Genomic DNA, 17,817 nt, shown 5'->3' with positions numbered 1-17,817 from the left:
ATGTTATTATGTTGTATAATTCACTGTTAAAAAACTTAAAGAGAGCAGTCACCCATGGAACAAATTTATCTGCCATACCATAGTTGAGGTTACAAAGGTTGCCAGCATTCATAAAGAAGTGTGTTCTGAAAAGGTCTCCAAATCCTCCTTGGCCTGGACGGAAAGGCAGAGGTGTGTACAAGTGCAGCCCTCCAGCCCAGTATGCTTCACCACCAAGATAGTCCCCTTGCATAATGGAGAAAGAGAGAGAGAACCAAACCTCATTACATGATAGACATTCTAGACAATTAAAATTCAGAAGCTGAATAGTTTTGAGTTTAACAGCTGCTGTCATAGATATTTACATAAACCTGGAATATACATGCATTTTTTTTGTAAAAGCACAAACGCAATCACCAAGAATTATTACTTTTTTGCTCATGTGACAGAATGAATCTTTTTATTCTCTCTAATCCTCCTGGTCTCACATGCTCTCTATCACTTGTGACCTGGAAGATTTGCAGGTAACACCAGCCTCGAGACTATTTGCCCAACTTTCCACAGCATTTTCAACATACTGCTCTAATAGTAACTGTTTTATTCTAAGGGATTTGCTAATATTTCACATGGTTTTTAAATCACCATCAGGTTTTTTTCCCCCCTAAATGGGCTGAAAACTCCTTTTTATTCTGAATTCCAATAAGAGCGATCATCAACCTGACCTCCCACTAGCCTATTTGTTTTCCCCAGGGCAACTTTTCTGACGATTACAAAGTAGAGACAATCTATGTTTACAACAGATTAGTTATATTTCTTCATAATTTTTTTTGTGTTAGTTTTACTTCAGAAAATGTTTATCCTTTTTCACTTTGCAAGTGGTGGATTTGAGATGAATCAGTGACTATGCCACTAACAATACTATCTTTGTAGGATATCACATACATGATAGATACTAAAAAAAAAAACAAATTCAGTTTTGTTTTAATTATTAAGTTTTTGGAATAGCATTAAGAATAATTAATGTTGGCTTTTCCTGAAGGCAGTGGCTATTCTTCACAGGTACACTTGTACTTAACTGTGGGAGCATTGCAGCCAAGCCCGATCCTGACCATAAACCAACAATGACCAATGCTCAGTCTCCAGCAAGGAGTAGGTACATTGGCTGATATTCTACCTCTCCCCCGCTCTCTCTCAGTATCCTGAAGCCAGCTGTAGCCATCCCAGTTGGAATGAGTTAATTCAGTGCAGACCAGGGATTGAACCTGCAGACCTCCCCGGTCCGTGTAGCTCAGTACCACACTGGGTGGCTCATCACCCCACTGAGCTATCGACAGAATAAAAATCAAAGCATGGTTTTGTCTTCAAACTGCAACAAGGTGGGGAATTAAGACAACTAAAAAGGCTTTTTGGAATGGAGAATGTTAACAGATGTAATATTAACCTTGAATCAAACACATGCATGCATGCATACATATACACACACCCTCATCACACATCATACCTTCACTCTGTGGTCCAATACTATACATGCTGAAGCCACGGACAGTTGTTGGTCCCCCAAGGTAAAATCTGAATATAAAAAACAATTTGGAAAAGTCAGTAGTTCTATTCTTTTATCTTTCTCCAATTAAATATTAGGAAGACCGAAGCCATTGTTTTCGCTCCCTGCCACAAACTCTGTTTCCTAGCCACTGACTCCATCCCTCTCCCTAACATCTGTCTGAGGCTGAACCACACTGTTTGCAACCTTGGTGTCGCATTTGACCCTGAAATGAGCTTCTGGCCACATATCCGCAGCATAACTTAGACTGCCTATTTCCACCTCCATAACATCACTCGTTTCCACCCTTGCCTCAGCTCATCTGTTGCTGAAACCCTCATTCATGCCTTTGTTACCTCTAGACTTGACTATTCCAACGCATTCCTGGCTAGCCTCCCACGTTCTATCCGACGTAAACTTGAGGTCATCCAAAACTCGGCTGCCCGTGTTCTAACTCGCACCAAGTCCCGTTCGCCCATCTCCCCTGTGCTCACTGACCTACATTGGCTCCCGGTTAAGCAACACCTCAATTTCAAAATTCTCATCCTCGTTTTCAAATCCCTCCATGGCCTCGCCCCTCCCTATCTCTGTAATCTCCTTCAGACCCACAACCCCGCCGCCCCGAGATATCGCCGCTCCTCTAATTCGGCCCTCTTGAGCATCCCTGATTATAATCACTCAAAGATTGGCAACCGGGCCTTCTGTTGCCTAGGCCCTAAGCTCTGGAATTCCCTGCCTAAAGCTCTCCACCTCTCTACCCTCCTTTAAGACGCTCCTTAAAACCTACCTCTTTGACCAAGCTTTTGGTCACCTGCCCTAATTTCTCCTTATGTGGCTCAGTGTCAAATTTTGGTCTTATAATACTCCTGTGAAGCGCCTTGGGGCGCTTTACTGCATTAAAGGCGCTATATAAATACAAGTTGTTGTTGTTACCACAATCCTTCCACTCTACGCAGATAAAGGAAACATTTGGCAATAGACTACATCAGCCCAAAATTTAAAAAAAAACAGATTTAGATTTAACTTTTCCCTCACTCATTCATTAGCAGTGATATGAAAGCAATTCCTTCAAGTCCTCTGCCGATGCAATTCTTTTATTGACCACCTGGAGATTCACGACAGCAGCCTGTGGCAGAAAAAGGACTTTCCATACTTTTCTTTAAGGAGCTGACTAATCTTTACTCTGTGCCTCAGAGGAAAGCCTGGCTGAGGTTGGGAATTTTATGGAGAATTGTGGCAAACTTGCACTGTCCCCTCTGTGGCGGCTGGGTCATTGAATATATTGAAGGTGGAGATAGACAGATTTTTGAACAATAAGGGAGTCAAGGGTTATGGGGAGCGGGCAGGGAAGTAGAGTGGAGGCCAAGACCAGATCAGCCATGATCTTATCGAATGGCAGACCAGGCTCGAGGGGCCGAATGGTCTACTCCTGCTCTTATTTCTTATGTTCTTATGGTGCAGTCCATCAGTACACCAATGTGTTACTGCCGAACAATTTACTTTAGTGAGTAGGTGGAACCACCTTCTGGTTACTCCAATACTCTACCATTAAAGATGCATCTTTTGCTCCACTGGTTTTTCCATTAGCCAATGCGCCAGAATGTAAAGTTTTGACTTGCAAGTGACCATCACAGCTTGTGAAAGGTGAGAACCACTTGGTAACCAAGTTATGATTCATACCCCAGAAGGAGGGTGAGCAGGATGAAAATGATCTAATACTCAACCCTTGCTGCATCCAGCTCTTCCAGAGGAGGCCTTAAAATTCCAAACTTCGTAAACAGAAGTGGTTCGGCAATAAAAGCTACAATAGGGTGCATTCTAAATCCAAACGCTCCACAAAGACAAATGCAGGAACTAAAGAAAACAGTTTGTGCTAATTCTGACCCTTCACACTGCCAGATTAATTCCTCCCACCCAGTTTTCTTGATCGGTACATTTAGCCATTTTAGACATTACAGAAGTATGGGAAATTTTGTTTTTGTGACAATCAAGGTAAGGACTGTCTATATGGAGGAATGGAACAAGTTTTTGACACCCAAGTACTCCCAGATGTGGATAGCAACAAAATTAAAATGAAGTGTACAGCTTCTTTCTACTGTGCCCAACAATATATTTTAATCCCATTGTCCGTAAAGCACCCATTGTGCTGCATTAGTACAGTATCCGATAGTCAGTACACAACTGCACCCATTTACCATGGCTGAAACAAACACTCACCGATCAGCAATAGAGGATGGCTTGTCTCCAATTGGTACTAGAAGGCCACCCCACAGGGAAGCTGAGAGAACCTATCAGTAAAAAAAACCTTAAATACAGCACTGCTTAACCACATAAAGAACTGTCCATACTGTGATAGCTACTTTATCAATGAATGCATCAACAAAACAGCAGTAAAATAATTATGATAGCAAAATACTGCGGATGCTGGAAATCCAAAATATCAACAGAAAACGCTGGAAAAACTCAGCAGGCCAGGCAACATCCGTGGAGAGAGAAACTGAGTTAACTTTTCAGGTCGCAGACCCTTCGTCAGAACAGAGAAAAAAGCAGGAAATGAAATGGATGAAAAAGCAAGTTTGGGGGCTGGGAAATGGGGGAGGGGATGAAAGAACTAAAGGGAAGGTCTGTGAGAGGTGAAGAGACATTAAGAGATATTCAAGGTGAGACGAGATGGTAATAGGGCAGGTAAAGAAACAAACAATGGCTCTAGTGTGAAATGCGCTGACAGAATGAGAGACAGCTGCCATGTGGGAGATTAAAAAAAAAGGAAAAGGCACAAACTAAAAGTGTGGATAAAAAAAATATATAAAAATGATAGGAGCCGAGGTTATGATCTGAAATTGTTGAACTCGATATTGAGTCCGGAAGGCTGTAAAGTGCCTAATCGAAAGATGAGGTGCTGTTCCTCGAGCTTACGCTGAGCTTCCGTGGAACAATGCAAGAGGCCGAGGACGGTGAGGTGTGAGTGGGAATTATGTCTGGCCCTTCCCCTCTCATTCCAATAGTAATGAAGGAACAGCTTTTGTTTTGGGATAGGAAAGGTGGGAGGATTTTTCTTTATAACAAATTCTTGGAACTTTGAATTCTTTTAAAATCCAGTATACACTGATTACTAAACCCTTTGGCAAATTTAAGTCCTTAGATTAGGATTTGGACTGAAATTATTCACAGATGTTTTTATTGGACACCTATTTACTGAATATAAACGTTCGGGAATTTGAAACAACAAACTATCGTTGTTTTAGTGCATACAACTTTAACCAACCACTCGTACACGGATGTTGCTGATCTCCATACTTCACAAATACAGCAGCAAGAACTTGGGGATGAAGAGAAGTCAGTGCCTAAATTGCACCGTATTGAAATGGGTCTCCTTAGTAAATAATTGTTTTCTTTAAACATTAATATTCTCTCCTATTATTCTACCTCCTCACACTACCATGGCACAAATCATTCCCTGCCTGCTCTTTAAAAGTGCAACCTTGTTCAATACACACCTGATTCATTCAAGGTTGCAATGTACAGGTTATACTCGCTCCTACTACACAGAAATCTTGTCCTAAGTTTAACATTTCTAGGCAAATGGGTTATGTTATTATCAGAACTAGACTGCACCGATAATTGAAGTAATAAGAGCTCTTACACTATCCCACAAGAGGCTCCTGTTGAACTGCAGCTCAAAGTCCTCCTTTAAAAAGCTCACATCACCTCCAGTGTAACCAGCCAATTCCTGTTAAAAATAAACAAATGATAAGCAATGAAAAGCGTGCGTCTTATGGCGAAGCATAATAATTATTATGGCTTGCAGTTCAAATATAGGGCAACGGCACTGCTAATAGCTTCACAAACGTAAGAAATGCTGGCTTGTTTTGGAAATCACAGACGTCATTCTGTGAGTGTTATGCTCCAAGTACTTTTAAGCACCAGAGCTAAATGAAGATATTACTTTTCAGTAACACTTCTCAAGTGAAGTAGTTTTGTGACAAAGTTGATTAGTTTTCTTGTTTTAATGACTTGCATCCAATAGATAATGCAACAAGAGTTTATTTGTTATTCCGGAGTCAAAAATTCAGGAAATCAGTTAAACAATTCCGAAAACTAATCATTAAACCAGTCATTCAGATTAGTGAAAAAAATGTCTGCGTACTGTTAGACACAGTGAAAAACAATGTGGAATTAAAGATTATGTTTGTGAGAAATAGCTGTTTTGCTTTCCAACTTGATGTATAAATCAGTTGTTACTGAAATGCATAATAGATAAATTTGTTGTCAACAATTCAGCAATTACTTGTAAATTAGGCTGATTATAACTTTTCCCTTTTTTCTGATTCAATTATACTTATTTAACTAAGAAACCAACATTATTAATTTATATAAATTAGGTCAATGAAGAAATCTGTGTCTCAGCTAAAGGAGGCTACATACTACTGACCAGGTCTAACAGGCAGATACTGGTCAGGTAAGAGCCAAAGTTGTTGGAGATTTTCCTAAAAGCTGCATTACATACAATCTATATATACACATGCACAAATTATATTTGTGCCACTAATCCCTGGAATAATTGTCACAAAAGATCTAACAAAACATTGTGTGAAAAATGCAAAGTATTACCTTATCAAGTCTGCCATTTACTTATCCATCATTTAAGGGGACCACATTCTCCGTTACCACTCTCTTTCTCTTAATATATTTATTAAAACTTTTGCTGTTAACATTGATATCTCTTGCAAGTTTTTTTTCCCTATTCCTTTTTGCACCTCCTATTGCTTTCTTTGTATCCCTTTGTTGCTTTTTATAGCTCTCCCAGTCTGCTGGATTTCCACTTTCACTTGCATTTGTGCAAGCCTTTTCTTTTAGCTTGATACTGTCTCTTATCTTATTTGTTTACCATAGTTGCTTAACTACACAAGTGGAGCATATGCCTGTTAGGGGTATGTACTGGTTTTGTATCATCTCTATTGCTAAATCTAAATGTATATTAATCACCCCCTCCTTTTCTAATTAGGGAGCCACTTTTCTTGACCCTCAATTCAGTGGAATTGTTCTACCCCCGAGTTCATGCTGGTACTCTCTTCTCTTCCCCATCTCCCTCCAGTTCATGGTTCCAGTCTTCTGTAACTCCCAGTTCCCACCTGATACTGCTACTGTTCCATGCTGTGGGTGGGGAATCTCGACCACAACAACAACAACTTGTATTTATATAGTGCCTTTAACGTAGTAAAACGTCCCAAGGCGCTGCACAGGAGTATTACAAGACAAAAATGTTGACAAATTGATCTCACAAAACTATTGAGATCAAGAATTCCTGCCTGTAACCTGCAGCATATTTCAAAGCGTCAGGTGCTTTGGCAGCCATAACAGGTGTGAGACGAGTGAGGAAATGAAAAGAAAGAACTTGTAGTTATATACCACCTTTCACAACCTCAGGACGTCCTAAAGTGCTTTACAGCCAATTAAATACTTCTGAAGTAGAGTTACTGTTGTAATGCAGGGAATTGTTGTAATGAAGCAGGCTGATTTTTGAATGGCGATGCAGTTTTGATAGATTCCACAATAAAAACACAACCACAATCTTCCAGTAGCCCTGGAAATGACCAGCTCTAAATTAACAAAAGCTGGAACTCATTTTTTTTGTTGCTTTGTACACATTCATTCTCGAGTTCACTTGCATTGCCAGCACTCTTGCTTCACCTGGTTTATTTTAAGCAAAGCTCCACGTTTGGGGAGGATTGCTGAATTCCGGGTGTCAATGGCCATTGTGTGCTGTGAAGGAAAAAATAACACAAATCAGTCTTTCCAGAGCAATAAAGTTACCTGAGAATACACAAGTAATACAATACTGATGTATTTCCATGATGTTTTATTACAAAAAATGCTGAACAGTGAATCAAATTAGTGAGAACAGTACCTGTATATATTGACTGGTCATTTACTTCATTACTGTTTGTGTAATGGTGTTTGGGCAGAATGGATGTTGCATTTTACCCATGAGAGTCACTGCACTTTGGAAGTAATTCAATGTGAAGTAAGGAGATGTTTTGACAACAGAAAACACTATGTAAAAGTATTTACTGTCTCACAAATAGTCAAAGGCGCTGGTTGATTTAATCGTTGTTAGTGCCTGAGCTAAGTCTCACGCCATCATGTAATGAGCCAATTCTGAAAAGATTGTATTATTATAAATAAATAGTTTAGGTGGATTTTAATGAAACATCTTCAGATGCTGCAGTCTATTTAAAGTTCCCCTGTAGAAATTAATCCTGAATAATTCACATGCAGTTTTTGATGAGTTACTCAACTGAGAATCAGATTACTCCTTTATGTCTGATGATGAAAACCTTCACCAGAGTCTAAAATGGCAATGAAAGCACGTCAGCTGGATTCTATGGTCCAACTCTCTGCACTGCATTCTATGCATGTGTTAGTTTTCTCACTGGCTTCAACTCTGCTGATGTATCTTACTCAATTAAGCTGAAGGTCATTTCTTTTAAATATTCTTGGAGATTTTTTTGAGATAGAGGTCCTAACCTTGTAAGATATCTCTTCCCCACTACCAACTGAAAAAAAAACATCATGCCCCCGCCTGGTTATTTCTCAACAAAGCAAAAGAAGGAAACATAAAAATATTGTGTTTACTAAACGGACACCACACAAACACATGTCTGGAGAACTTACAGTGTCATCAGTGGCACAGTCTCAGTATGCCAAAGGAGACTGCTAGACTTAAAAGTCATGGGGGGAAAAAAATCCCCAAGAAAGGTCCTGCTTGGTTTATTGATTGCCAAAAATGCACTGCTGTATTGGAAAGAGCCATCATGGCTAAGTATTGATTGTTAACATGAATGCAAAATAGTATATGTAATATAATGGGGCAGAAACATTAACATTAGAAAATGGGAACCCATCTGGCAGCCAGTGTAAAATTCAAAAATCTTAAATCTATGAATGGGGCGGATTAAATTGTGCAACAGCCTCTGACTACCGTGACCAAAAATTAACTCAGAATAACATTCGTAGTAATTGAAGGTTTACCGAAATTGAAGATTTGAGTGAGTGACCACTTTCTTCCCGAACGCAAAAGGATGCTGTGCGAGACAGAGAGCCTAGCTCCCTCCAAACTCCCTCCCATTTCAGAGTGTGATGGGTCTTCCATATTGGAAACTACAAGAAGATAGATGTTTACATTAGAACCTCAAGAGTACTATATTACAGTTCTAAAACAAAACAATCATTTTGTATTGCACTGGTTCTCAAAATCCTCTCAGTCCATTTAGCTTGCCTGCATAATGTTCTGAACTATCTTCTGAATTATGCACGTTTAAGATCTAAGTTAGCTGTGATTTAGGGAATAACTTACTTTGGACCTAGTGTACAAGGAAATAGAGAATCAGCCAGTAAGTCTTAGTTAGACATAATCTTCACAATAGTTGAGAAAAAGAATCCTGTTATGGTTAATAAATAGCATCAGCTTCACCTCAGTTTGGGAACACTGCAGCACAAGATGCCTCTCGAAAATAGCCCCCACTACAAATTTACAGTGAATATTCTCAACAGATTCCACATCAGGATCTTCGTAATGTCTAAATATTGTGCTGTGGTATCTCTAATCTCAGTAAAACTGCAACGGATTCAATCTCTGCATCACTTTCTTTAATATCACTAAACATGCTGACACATAACCACTTTGGTGCTTATAAAAGTCTATTTTCTGACTGCTAGCAATATTACAAATAAACAATAGTATTTGAACTCTTCTAAGTTAAACATAATTGCTAAGATTATCAATTGAAACAGTTAAATAAAGAAGTGTTTCATTCTTACATTGTATTCAGTTGAGACCCCTCTATCAGTCTCACGAAGTGAGCTCCAGGGAAACTGCCCAGTCACCTTATACAAGTTAACAGAAAAACTAAAGAAAAAAATATATATTTCAATTAATGATCAAACCTTTCGTTTACACCATGAACTATTTACTTTGTTTGAATACAATACTGGAGTTTCATTAACATCTTTAAGTATCCCTTTATTTTCCACTGAGCAACAGCCATAAAACTGATACATTTTCCGATCTGAATTGCAGTTTATACAGCAGCAAAGTAGGGACCAGTACTTTATTAATAGTAAACGTTGAGAACATTAACCCACAGCAAACCTGTCATATCTTTTAGCACCGTTCCTGCCTTGCACAAAGCACTGTTACCATGAATTTAGTTACTTACCAGGTCTAAATTGATGTGTGTCGGTCTGTGTGTTTATATTTATGGTCTTTTAAAAACACCAAATAAGTGACAACGCAACCCTGCTTGCATTGAAGCAAATTGGACAACTAGATATCTAATGATTAAAATAACAATTACAAACAGGAATGCTTACTGCTTTCCAATCCAATGGTTGCGGTGTTTGCTTACATAGGAATGGTCACCTCAATACAATTCTTTCTTTCATTAAAACAAAGGGCCAAATTTCCACCAGCTATACAATTAGAACACAAAAGGCATAAAGCTATTGGCTTATATTTAGGGAATAACTGAATTATAAATTGACTAAATTTGCCTTTTTTCCAACCATAATTAAAAAGACAGTATTTTTCAAACTATTTTCTACAAATATCACAGAAGATATGTAGAAGAGGACATAAAAATATATTTAACAAGTTTTGCGCTAGCATGCACCATCATACACCAAACATCACACTAAAGGTACAGATGATGCAAAGCAATGTTAAAAAGAAAAAGACATTCATTGATCCGGAGACAGAAATTTCCAAACAGTTACAGCTACCCTCTGCTTGATCTCTCCAATTTATAAGTAGTGACAATTACCAGACTTTACCTATTTAGAACCATGGAGTTAAAGGCACAGACCAAGTTAGCAACTAAACATCACAACCAAGACTACCCAAGAGCAATGGGAGACCCATTAGTCTTTCAAATGTCTTGAAGCCTGAACATGTAATAAGGAAACAGCATTTTCTTCTTTACACTTGCAATGCCCAGAGGACACAACTTTTATGTGTGGAAGAAAAAAAAGCCAAAAAAAACTTACACAGTTTCTCTGGCCAATTTACTAACAAAGGTACAAATAAGTACCATGAAAATAAAGGCTTATGCAGTGTCTTGATATTTATTCTTCACAGCTAAACTGACTTAACAATCAGATGATACAGACACACCACTGAACTGATTATTGCAGGGGTCCAGTTCGATGTTCTTCCTAGTAAAGGTAAAGGATGCACTCAGATGGCTGAGTGAATCCCTCCAGTGACTAGCTGAATCATCCAAGTCAAGATTATCCCAGGTTTCATCCCCAGTCGGTGCGGAGTTAGTTTCCTAGACAGGTGGGAGGTGCATGTACTATAATTGGTGTATAGGCCCCGACTTAAAGCTGGGGGAGGGGGAGAGGCGGGGGGCATGATTCAGCAACTTCTGCTGGAACCACACCTGCACACACATTTAATGCAGACAAGATTAGGCTCAATTGTAATATTGGCCCTGAATTTGCGGTCGGAGGCTTCCCACAGGGAAATGCCTCCGATCTGCAAATAAAATGCCTGCGTACCTGGTGGTCCAGGAGGTACGGAGATTCACGGTCCTGGGCCTCTCCGGGTACCCGCGGGTAGAGGCCCACGTATCCCAGGGCGCAGGTGGTTCACAAGCACCCCTGGGATCACGTGGGCCAGTCCAACCAATAAAAGGGAATCCCCATTCATGCTTATGGGGTTTCCGTACGTACGGAAACCCCGTAAGCATGAATGGGAATACCCAAAAAAATACATTTAATCAAATAAATTTTTAAAAATTACATATTTGAAAATTAAAATGCCATTTAATTCAAAAAAAAAGTTTTGAAAAATAAATTTAAATGTTTTAAAGGGGCTAAAAATAACCTAACCTTATTGTACAGGTTTTTAAATGTATAAATGATTCATAAAAAATTATTTTTATGTTTTTTTAAACTCTTAGGCTGGTAAAGCAGGCCTTTTACCAGGTGTAAGAATTTCATGGGCATTCACTGGGCAGTGTTGGGCAAATAGCGCAAATCTCCACCTGTGGAGGCCCTTTTCCCGGGGATGCATTGGATCTGTCAAGAAGATTCTTGACAGATCGCAAGTTCTGGGTTTCTGCGCATACGTTTCGCATGCGAAAACCCAGAATGTGCGCGGCGTGTACACACCTCGTACGCACCCGTAGGGGCCGCAAATTGCGGCCTATTGTACCTATTCTACACACCTTGTCAAATAATCAGCTGACATTCATCATCAAGGCTCACACATGCCTAGTATTATTGAACTGGAACACAGTAAGGAGTCAAAGCTTTTAGAAGAGATGGGGAGAAAATTGACAAGCAGCAATGAAAAACAGGGAAAATGAGTAAGCAAATAATGGCCCAACAATTCCTGTAAACAGTCAACCAACAGTGTCCACCGTTAGACTTGCCCTTGCCCGTTTAGTGTATTTTGCCCTGGAAGTGTGGCATGGAAACAGCGCGCTGCCCTCTACAGGGCATCTGGGGTCAGAGTGAACAGGGCAAGCAACTGTGCATCTCCTTAACTAATCAGATTAAAGGATTGTAAAATTAACAGCGCATGGTCTGAACGAACAAGTATAATTTAGAATGGTTAATTCAATGTCAAATCAGGCACAGAAAGAGAAATAAAGAGATGGAAATAAAGATTGAATTGAGAGAGAGACAGAAAGAAAAAGTTTTAAATCTCCAACATCAATCTGAAGGAAGGAGACTCCACACTTGTAATAGTTAATTTTCAGTGCCAGAGGGGTTGACTGGCAGTAATGAACACTTATCACGTCATTAACAAGGTACTCATCTTTCTGTGGCATGTTTACTTCGTATCTAGAGTGCAAGTACAGGAATTTCACGCTGCTCAATGCATTTGAATGGGGAGCAAGACAGCGAGATGCCATTTTCGCAAAGCTAACGGCAGAGAGGAACATCTCTGACAGCAACTTCTCGATTTCCACGTTTAATCGTGTATCTGCCCTCACCTAAATTTGCTGTAGCATTTGCACTTAAATAATGGTGAGCACCATTAGCCTTTGACAGCAATCTTTGGGCCAATATTTGCATAACTATTGAGATTTACATTATATAGTTCCCCAATCCTTCCCAAAGAAAAATGGGGAGTGAGGGATTGCATTTTTTGCATACTGATGTGAAACCTTACCTATTCTGCAAAAATACAAAAGAAAAAATACATCTCCATTGGAAAGGTAATAAATTATTGCAACTAGTTCAGTAAATCATGCATGAATTAAAAAGGCCTAAGACCTTTCTTTCTTCAAATACAAACTTTTTGGGGGGAGACAGTTGACATGGCATAAACACTTTTGTGAAAGCAGCAAGACCACAATTTTCTGCCTTTTTTAACATGGAGAAAATGGATGAGTAACTGAATTACTTTCTGTCAAAGTTGCCAGGCTGCGGTTTAAAGTACGAGAGGCCGTAGGAGGTCTCCTTTGTTCCATAGGAAAACTGGAAAGTGATCTTTTCTGCTCGACCGAACAGATTGGGCAGCTTCAGACCCAAAACCTACAAAACAAGAAAAAACATTAAACAAAACCGATGGAAACAATTGCAGTTGCACGTGTCACGATAAATGCAGCATTAGAAGGAGCTCATCTTACCATACTTCCTTCATTGTTCCCAACCATAGTGTTGTAACTCCCAGTTAATCGTCTCATTTCCTTTACTTCAAAGATCACATCCAATCCATCGACCAACGCCTCCTCACCTTTAAAACCAACAAAATGCATCAAGAAAACAAAAATGAGAAGGTGCTGTACCCCCGCGGGTTAGTGCATTGATGCACAGAACCTTGGAGTGGTTTAAACATTTTTAAATAACACAATCACCAATCATTTCAGCTGTGTAAAGGATTACGTCAACTTTTCATTACTTTTTTTTTAATTGCTCACTCACAATTGGCCTTTCAAGAACTGAGTTACTTATTAAATCATGACAAAATTACACATGGGGTGACCTTTTCCCTATAATTTTATTCTCTTGCCTCACTATCTTATTCTATATCATTCACCCTACCCTGCCCAAGAGGGTGAGCCAGGGTCCTGCTCCCAGGCTTCACCAATGCTGCTCTTCAACATGCACGAGTATGGCCTGGGTGGCTCACCCCTTCAATTTTCCCTTCCACTCAATGTCCTTCCCTCCCTCTTCCTCCATGTATACCAAGAGGAAGAACTTGCTATGTATATAAAAAAAAAAATCACTGACATAAGCCCATACCTTACTACTCCATGTCAGAATGTACTGGAGAACCACCTTGCTTGCCAACAGATTCAGTCTACATGTCACACAGCAATGGCAACTTTATTACATTGTTAGCAATGGTGTTCGGTTGCACTGAGCTCAGGTGATATTCAAGTACCCAGAGAGCTATGCTGGATCATCACTAGGTGATGGAAGGTTAGAGTAAGAACATTTTGAAAGTTACCCTGGGCAGTGTCAATGAGGACTTCCACATTCCTGAAAATTCCCAGACGAAGCAACCGCTCACGGGCCTCGTGACACTTCTTCATCACCTATTTTTAGAAAAGATAGAAAGAAAAAAGTGTGCTAACATTTTGTCAAATTCCACTGTTGAAATGAGTCTTGTAGTGACTAGTCAGTCCTTTTATGAAGTTCCATTCCATAGTGCCACCTGCTAGCCTTGCTAAGTTTTGGTTGCATTTACTAATCACTGCATGGAGCAACTTGAGGGAAAAAAATTCAATTGTTTTGAAAACTTTTATTCTAATCTTTGTGGCAGACATTGTACAGTCAAGAAATGTATAGACCCAGGAAAGACTGGCAACCATTTGCCCAAGTGAAAAATCAAAACAAGAAATAAAATTCTGATTTATGGTCAAACCATGACCCTGCAGCCAATAAGATTGGGGGGGGGGGGTGGGGGAGCTTGCCAGAGGAGCCAACAAACAGCTAGGGAGAGATCAGACTCACCCACCAGCTTAAATTGACGTTGTTAGTACAGAGCCTGGGTGGAATTCTGCTCCACATGACCTTGACCATGCAAATATTTGGCTGACCTGTTAGGAATGGAGTGATGACACTGTACTTTGGTATGTGTGCATGAAGTACCAACATACATTGTGCATGGGCTGAAAATTTCAGTTATTTTTCTCAGTAAGAAATAAAAATGAAGCAATGTACTTTAGGGCTAGAACTGCATGTTTGCACTACTCCTAACTATCAAACTGCCATACGGTACTCAACCAATGTCTCGTTAAGCATTCTTCTACTTGAGGTATATCTTACGGCTGTGCAGCACACTGATAATGCCTCCACTACAACTGCACTACTCCAGGTATATCAAGCTACATACTAAATAAAACTACTATTCAATATCCAACTACAGTTCCACAATTTCTGTTCATTTCTGGTCAGGTGTCAGCCTTGGCTCAGTGGTAGCACACTCGCCTGTGAGTCAGAAGGTCGCAGGTTCAACCGCCACTCCAGAGATTTGCGTGCATAATCTTGGCTAACATTTCAGTGTAGCACTGAGGGAGCACTGCACTGTCTCAGGTGCCAGCTTCTGGATGAGCCGTTAAACCGTAACCCTGTCTGCTTGGTCAAGTTGATATAAAAGAACCCATGGCACTGTTCAGAGAAGAGCAGGAGACTCCTTCTAGTGTCCTGACCAATATTTGGGGAGGGGGGGGGGGGGGGAAAGAGAGGGAGGGCAGGGGAGGGGGGGGGAGAGCGGGGGAGAGGGAGGGCAGACCAGGCTGCCAAGAGAGGACAGGATATGCTCTCACTGCAGTCAGGGAGTGGTGGAGACAGAGATGCACTTCCTCACAGCTTGTGGAAAATATCAGGGCATCAGGGAGAATTTCTACCAAAAATTCTCACAAATATGCCCTGATTTCAGAAATCTGAATGACAACCAAAAACTCCATTCCTACTGGGAGAGGAGAGAAGCTGTATAACACTGGCGGCACACTATGTTACAGCTTGCCATGAACAGAGGGACAACCAGTAAACTAAGAAAAGAATATATATAAACAACGCGAATGTATATTTATACACTCAGGGATATACCTGTTTATACACTGTATGAATGGAACCGCGTTTATGTGTTCAACCATAAATGTATTTTGATGCTTTGGCAACATAAGATGTACCTTATCATGCCAATAAAGCGATTGTATTGTATTGTATTGTATTGGGAGGGGGGAGAGGGGGGGGGAGGAGGGGGGGAAGAGGGGGGGAGGAAGAGGGGGGGGAGGGGGGAGGGAAGAGGGGGGGGAGGGGGGAGGGAAGAGGGGGGGGAGAGGGGAGGGAAGAGGGGGGAAGGAGGGGAGGGGAGGGGAGGGGAGGGGAGGGGGGGGGGAGGGGAGGGGGGGAGAGGGGAGGGGGGGAGAGGGGAGAGGGGAGGGGGGGAGAGGGGAGGGGGGGGAGAGGGGGGGGGGGAGGGGGGGGAGAGGGGAGGGGGGGGAGAGGGGAGGGGGGAGAGGGGAGGGGGGGAGAGGGGAGAGGGGAGGGGGGGAGAGGGGAGGGGGGGAGAGGGGAGGGGGGGAGAGGGAGGGGGGGAGAGGGGAGAGGGGAGAGGGGGGAGAGGGGAGAGGGGAGGGGGGGGAGAGGGGAGGGGGGGGAGAGGGGAGAGGGGAGGGGGGGGAGGGGGGAGAGGGGAGGGGGAGGGGGGAGGGGGGAGAGGGGAGGGGGGTAGAGGGGAGGGGGGGAGAGGGGGGAGGGGAGGGGGGGAGGGGGGGAGAGGGGAGGGGAGGGGGAGAGGGGGGAGGAGAGGAGAGGAGAGGGGGAGAGGGGGGAGAGGGGGGGAGACGGGGGAGGGAGGGAGAGTGGGGGGAGGGAGAGGGGGGAGAGGGAGAGGGGGGAGAGGGAGGGGGGGAGGAGAGGGGGGAGAGGGAGGGAGAGGGGGGAGAGGGGGAGGGAGGGTGGAGGAGGGAGGGAGGGGGGAGAGGGGGGGAGAGGGAGGGAGGGGGGGAGGAGAGGGAGGGAGGAGAGGGGAGGGAGGGAGAGGGGGGGAGGGAGAGGGGGGGGAGGGAGAGGGGGGGAGGGAGGGGGGGGGAGGGAGAGGGGGGGAGGGAGAGGGGGGGAGGGAGAGGGGGGGAGGGAGAGGGGGGGAGGGAGAGGGGGGGAGGGAGAGGGGGGGGAGGGAGAGGGGGGAGGGAGAGGGGGGAGGGAGAGGGAGAGGGGGGGAGGGAGAGGGGGGGAGGGAGAGGGAGAGGGGGGGAGGGAGGGGGGGAGGGAGAGGGGGGGAGGGAGGGGGGGGAGGGAGAGGGGAGGGGGGAGGGAGAGGGGAGGGGGGGAGGGAGAGGGGAGGGGGGAGGGAGAGGGGGGGAGGGAGAGGGGGAGAGGGATGGGGAGAGGGGGGGAGAGGGGGAGAGGGAGAGGGGGGGAGAGGGGGAGGGAGAGGGAGGGGGGGGGGGGGGTGGGAGGGGGGGAGAGGGGGGAGGGAGAGGTGGGCGGGGGAGGGGGAGGGGGGGGGGAGGGGGGGAGGGTGAGGGGGGAGTGGGAGGGAGGGGGGGAGGAGAGGGGGGTGAGGGGGGGGGGTGTGGGGGGGGGGAGGGAGGGGGGAGGGGGGGGGTGGGAGAGGGGGGGGAGGGAGAGTGAGGGGGGGGGGAGGGAGAGGGGGGGGTGGGGAGGGGGGGGGGGGTGGGGGGAGGGAGAGGGGGGGGGAGTGGGGGAGGGAGGGGGGGGGGGAGAGGGGGGGTGGGGAGGGGTGGGGGGGGGGGAGTGGGTGGGTGGGAGTGGGTGGGGGGGGGAGGGGAGTGGGGGGGGGGGTGGGGTGGGGGGGAGGGGGGGAGGAGGGGGGGGGGTGGGAGGGGTGGGGGAGGGGGGGAGTGGGGGGGTGGGGTGGTGGAGGGTGGGGGGTGGGAGGTGGGGGAGGGGTGTGGGGGGGGAGTGTGGAGGGGAGGGGGGGGAGTGGGGGTGGGGTGAGGGGTGGTGGGGGGTGTGGGTGGGGGGGGTGGGGTGGGGGGAGGTGGGGGTGGGGTGGGGGGTGTGGGGGGGTGGGGTTGGTGTGGGGGTGGGGGAGGGTGTGGGGGGGGTGGGTGTGGGGGGGGGGAGGGGGAGGGGAGGAGGGGGGGGGTGAGGAGGGGGGGGAGGGGGGAGGGGGAGGAGAGGGGGGGAGGGGGAGGGGGAGGGGGGGAGGGGAGGGAGAGGGGAGGGGTGGGGAGGGGGGGGGTGGGGGGGAGGGGGAGGTGAGGGGTGGGGGTGGGTGGGGGAGGGGGAGGGGGTTGGGTGAGGGGTGTGGGGGAGGAGGGGTGGGGAGGGGAGGTGAGGGGAGTGGGGAGGGGGGTTAGAGG

The 17,817-nt window shown here is 44.6% G+C and overlaps 1 protein-coding gene across 1 annotated transcript in view; it reads right to left on the bottom strand.

The window, feature by feature from the left end:
• LOC147106070 (sorting and assembly machinery component 50 homolog B) overlaps positions 1-17,817 on the bottom strand; it is a 44,785-nt gene that overhangs the window by 2,616 nt on the left and 24,352 nt on the right. Inside the window, exons 4-13 of the mRNA XM_086008809.1 lie at positions 13,986-14,073; positions 13,162-13,268; positions 12,936-13,066; positions 9,341-9,428; positions 8,552-8,680; positions 7,211-7,282; positions 5,163-5,249; positions 3,737-3,807; positions 1,481-1,548; positions 79-225 (exon numbers count right to left, since the gene is read on the bottom strand). Of these exons, the coding sequence (XP_085864935.1) occupies positions 79-225; positions 1,481-1,548; positions 3,737-3,807; positions 5,163-5,249; positions 7,211-7,282; positions 8,552-8,680; positions 9,341-9,428; positions 12,936-13,066; positions 13,162-13,268; positions 13,986-14,073 (988 nt within the window). The remainder of the gene's footprint in view (positions 1-78; positions 226-1,480; positions 1,549-3,736; positions 3,808-5,162; positions 5,250-7,210; positions 7,283-8,551; positions 8,681-9,340; positions 9,429-12,935; positions 13,067-13,161; positions 13,269-13,985; positions 14,074-17,817) is intronic.

Source organism: Somniosus microcephalus, chromosome 16 (genome assembly GCF_052327205.1).
Source record: "Somniosus microcephalus isolate GS21.2 chromosome 16, FLI_Smic_1.0, whole genome shotgun sequence".
In the NCBI taxonomy this organism is placed as follows: domain Eukaryota; kingdom Metazoa; phylum Chordata; class Chondrichthyes; order Squaliformes; family Somniosidae; genus Somniosus; species Somniosus microcephalus.
Note: the sequence above shows the minus strand (reverse complement) of the source record. Positions and strands in the feature narration are given on the sequence as shown.